Source organism: Triticum dicoccoides, chromosome 2A (assembly GCF_002162155.2).
Source record: "Triticum dicoccoides isolate Atlit2015 ecotype Zavitan chromosome 2A, WEW_v2.0, whole genome shotgun sequence".
NCBI classification, from domain to species: domain Eukaryota; kingdom Viridiplantae; phylum Streptophyta; class Magnoliopsida; order Poales; family Poaceae; genus Triticum; species Triticum dicoccoides.
The window spans coordinates 19896883-19901536 of record NC_041382.1 but is presented as its reverse complement, the minus strand read 5'-3'; the positions used below and the strand labels follow the sequence as shown (position 1 = coordinate 19901536).

The 4654-nt window shown below is 42.9% G+C and overlaps 1 protein-coding gene across 1 annotated transcript; it reads right to left on the bottom strand.

Annotated features, from left to right (window-relative positions):
* Positions 1-622: 622 nt before the first annotated feature.
* Positions 623-3272, bottom strand: LOC119357449. The gene is made up of 4 exons (XM_037624399.1): positions 3267-3272; positions 2521-2677; positions 2193-2370; positions 623-757 (listed from the first exon to the last, which is right to left on the bottom strand). The coding sequence occupies exons 1-4, from the start codon at positions 3270-3272 to the stop codon at positions 655-657; spliced, it is 444 nt and encodes a 147-aa protein (XP_037480296.1). The 3' UTR covers positions 623-654.
* Between the last annotated feature and the right edge of the window lie 1382 nt (positions 3273-4654).

Below are 4654 nucleotides of genomic sequence, written 5' to 3'. Positions count from 1 at the left end.
GAGGAAGTACACACTAGTAATAGTAAATTAGCAATTAATTCTTCGAGGACAAAGTAAAAATTCAGAACATAACACAATTTACGATTGCAAGGGAAATGATTTTATTCAACCCAGAACTTGCCAACAGTTACAGGATTTGTTCAACTAAAAGTACCACACAAATACAACAGTAACAGCAGGACTTCGAAGCATAATCCCAAACATTTACAAAAAATATGTTCAACTGAAAAACAGCAGTCAAGTGAAATAAAAGAAATAACCATTACTCACGTACAATATAGAGCTATAAAATACATCGCCAATATGTACACTGAAACTTAAGAACTATGCAATTGTAATAAGCTATAGACTGTCAGCAGCAATTCAGAGAGATAAAGAAATAATAATTCAAAAATGCAGGCCAACATGAAAAACAATTAAACTAAATACTTTGACTTCAGTGAATTACAACCGTAAAAGCCTCAGTGGAAACACCTTGGTGATAACCCAACATACAAAATGGATTTGTTCATTAAGGCAAAAAACATGGGAGTCAAATCAGTCAACTGCTTAGTCATAAGGCAAAATGGAGTCCAGGAAAAAACAAATCAACGAATTATAACAAGATAAGGGCAACAAACCTTGAGGAAAGCACAACAATCAACCACCACAGTGTCAGATGATTCCCAAATCAATGCTCAGTAATGTTTCTGTGTGGTAAATGACTGCTCCTGCAGTAGCCCTGATGGACATTACTTCTTCATCAACCTTGGTTTGCCTGAAACAGGTTTAAGCAAAAATTATAGTGGCCTGTTAAGCAAAAATACAACTCCATTCAGAATTACAGCGAACTATTAAGCAAAATTACAAGTACCGATGCAACTGTGCACACCAACTACAACTGAATAGTGCACCGTACTAGTTCGGAGTTAGACACACAATTTTCAAAATGCAAAGACCCAGTAGAATCTTAATGTTTCTGCTCCAGAAGAAAAAGTGCAGAAATATGAGATACAATGACATATAATTAAAATAACAAGATTCCACCACAAAGATTCAGAAGCTCCGCATCACAAAGCAGAGCGCCATTCCAGCGAGAAAGCTAAACAGAGAAACATATCCAGGGAAATAATTAAAACAAGCACGACAACTCTCACATCATTTTCTTTCAACAGTTTCGACACCATATATTGAGATCCAAGATGCTTAAAACACCACAGGTATGATGGTAGGTACATTCAACAAAGATGGAACACAAGCAAACGGCAGCAGGCAGTCACTCCGATCCTACAGACTAGATGACTAGGAACTTTAACATTGGCGATCCAGGACAAGAACATGGGACTAGGGCTACCATTCTAGCAGCGGTGGCGGCGGTGCCGGTAGTCTGAAAGAAAGGGATAGACTAGAGCTAAGCTAAGAGCAACCATCCATCCATCCATCCATCCATCGGAGACAGTAGCAAGGAGCAGCACGGACCACGGCTGAATGGCAAGCCGCATCACTGGTCGTCGATATGTACATAGCAAGTTCACTCATGGACTAAGCCTAATCAAGTGAAACCCACAACTAATCAAGATGAAGTAGTACCTTCCACGATCCAGAATGACAGAATAGAAATACTAGCTTGGTACCAATTCCCCGATCCGGAATAGAGAGGATTTTACAAACAAATCCAACAGTTGGTCATGCAATATATATGATGAAAGATAGATTCAGTATAGTATATACAACGTGTACATGCATATTGGAGCGCACAATGAAATGAATACCAGAATTTAGACTAGAGTTTAGGTGCCACAAAAGAATCGATACAAACGACTAAGCATAGTAATGGTTGTCTCAATTTACTAACAGAAGCAAGGTTATGAAGTGGTACTACATTAGAGCCACAGCAGACGGATTTGCATCTTGTATGATAAGCCAATGATTTTCAGTGGTTAATAATGCACACATGGAATCATTAATGCAAGCACAGCAACTAATTAACTGACGGTCCATTTCATCCAGCCAAGAAGCAGATACAAAGGGTAAAAATGAAGGACATCTGATAACGAACCCCTCATATATTCATTCAGCCAGGGTCTATATTATATTATATCCCTACTGACCACTTGAGATACATAACGCCACTTTGGCCCAATTGCGTAGGTTGAGTGCGCAAAAGTGCTGAAAACTAAGATGAGAGCTAGGAAGAGGTAGAAACCACCAACCCAGGAACTGTTTTGCAGGATAAGAGAGGCCTCGTGGAACTGGAACGCGTGCGGCGTCCGATGCGCGTGCGTGGAACTGGAACGCGTGCGGCGTCCGATGCGCGTGCGTGGAACTGGAACGCAAAGATGCCGTTCGGGCCGGGGTCGTCCTTGCCTCGTAGATCTGAGCCGGCTTCGCCTGCACCCATAACAACCCCAATTATACCCCGAGAATCAAAGATCGGCAGGCAGCAGGTTCGAAATCGATCAATGCCGGCAAGCAGAGCAGGCCTAGGGTTTGAGCGCATGGCAACAGATCAATCAGGAGATCGAACTGAGGAAGACGTACCCAAGGAGTAAGGGGATGCAAGGTAGCTGCCCGCCTTCGTCGACTCCGGCGCCGTGGTCGCCGCCACCGGTTCAGCAGCGCAGGGTCCGCGCCGCGCGGAGCAGGTGGAAGAGCCTGGCGGCGCCGATTGCCTCTCCCTCCCTCCCTCCCGGCCGGCCTTTGAGAGTGGAGACACGCACGGGGGGAGCGTTAGCCAAGGACTGACTAGCCAGCTGCCCCGCGTATGGGCCAGGCCCAACAACGCGAGGCACGCGTCTCAGGAGCGCCACGCCAACGCAAAGTTTTCTCTCCCCCCTTTCGTTTTTTTCTTCACATTTTCTCTCTTTTTTTTGTTTTAAAAAATATATTTGTACAAGTACTTTTATAAAGTGTTCATTCGTTTATTTTTATTTTTATTTTTATTTTTCAAAAAGAGTGTTCATACATTTATAGAAGAAAAAAGGCTATGCAATTAAAAGGCGGCCATATATTTAAAAAAATGTTTAGGTGATAAAAATTGTTCACTATTTGTTTTTCAGGAAGGACAGGACTAACCACCAGTCGACTCGACGATAGACATCAGATCCACATGATCGTACAACCGCATCCCTCCCGCGTGACCTACTTCGGCAGAGCCATCCACGACCCAGCCTTCTTTCGCGAGGCCCACCACGCGCAACGCATGAGACCCAAGACAGAGAACACAACCCCTTTGGCCCACCTTCTCCACCGCACGTGACTTACCACCTCAAAACCTAGTTTCTTACCTCCATCGCAAGAAACAACCACCTGCCCCGATCTGTTCTCTCCTCTCTCCCCGACGCGCCTCCATCGCCGGCGACCTCCGCCCCAGATCTGATCCACCAAAAAAACCCATGAAAAACACTACCAAAACACAAGGATTTCCTCATAATCCTTGTGTTACCACAACAACATCACACGGGTTATCACGTGCTACTAGGGGAAAACTTCGTCTCAATTTCGCCATAATCAGGCAAAAAAGAAAGGAAATAAGTGATTCAACCTCTATATACATGCTGCATTTGCATTTCATACCAATAAAATCAAGGGGAAAACCATGTGGAAAGAACAACAAGAACTAAATGAGAAAGCCAAAAGGATGCAGAAAAAGGTAGTCCTTTTATTGCATGTGTGTAATTCCTCGGTTGTAATTGAGTTACCATTCAAATTCAGTCAGGTTACCAACAAAGATTGATACATTTTCCTATTTTACAGCAAAAAATTTGGTAAAATTGATCCATGTTCCTACTTACAGATTACATCATTGAGTTACCTCATCATTAAGTTACCATCATAAATACATATAGGTTATCATCATCACTCTATTAAGCTATCTTTTTTGAAGCATGTTAGAACTACATTCATGAAATTTCTCATTAATAACTGAGTTGCCATTTCGATTGAATATAGATTACCAGAGTGTGTGCATTGAGTAATCAGCATCCTTTTAACACTTATTCAACATAAAAAAGATCCTTTTTTATTGAACAAGTTATCATGCCAATTCAATACAATTTACTAGGAAATCTCATAACACTAGTAGAAAACGGGTCTATTGTCCCGGTTCGTAAGGGCCTCCCGGTTCCTGAACCGGGACTAAAGGGTCGTTACTAATGCCCTGACCCTTTAGTCCCGGTTCAAACCAGAACCGGGACAGATGGGCCTCCACGTGGCCTGTGCGCCGAGCCCAGGCAGGAGGGCCTTTGGTCCCGGTTGGTGGCACCAACCGGGACCAATAGGCATCCACGCGTCAGCATTTCTATGGCTGGGGTTTTTTTTTTTTTGAAAGGGGGGGTTGGGGGTTTTGGGGGGTTAATTTAGGTATTTCATATATTGTGTTAGCTAGCTAATTAATAGAGAGAAGTGTCCTCTCTTATGTTCGTGCTTGGTCGACGCTACGTACTATACATACGTATAGAGAGGACTAGACATGTTAGCTAGCTAGTAAGCAAACGAAGGAAACAGAAGATCGTCATGATCAACATATATGCATACAGAGAGAAGTGATATCGACCACCTCTCCTTCTCCGAGAGATTGGTCGAACAACAAGTTCTCGTATATCTATCCGACACTACCGGCTACATATATACAATAATTATCTCTTACAAATATAATTTCCTAAACTACGGACGC

Coding starts and splice junctions, on each gene's coding strand:
- LOC119357449 (XM_037624399.1), bottom strand. Junction 2,371..2,520: donor TGCATCCCCTTACTCCTTGG/GTACGTCTTCCT, acceptor TTATGGGTGCAG/GCGAAGCCGGCTCAGATCTA. Junction 758..2,192: donor TCCTGCAAAACAGTTCCTGG/GTTGGTGGTTTC, acceptor AACCTGTTTCAG/GCAAACCAAGGTTGATGAAG.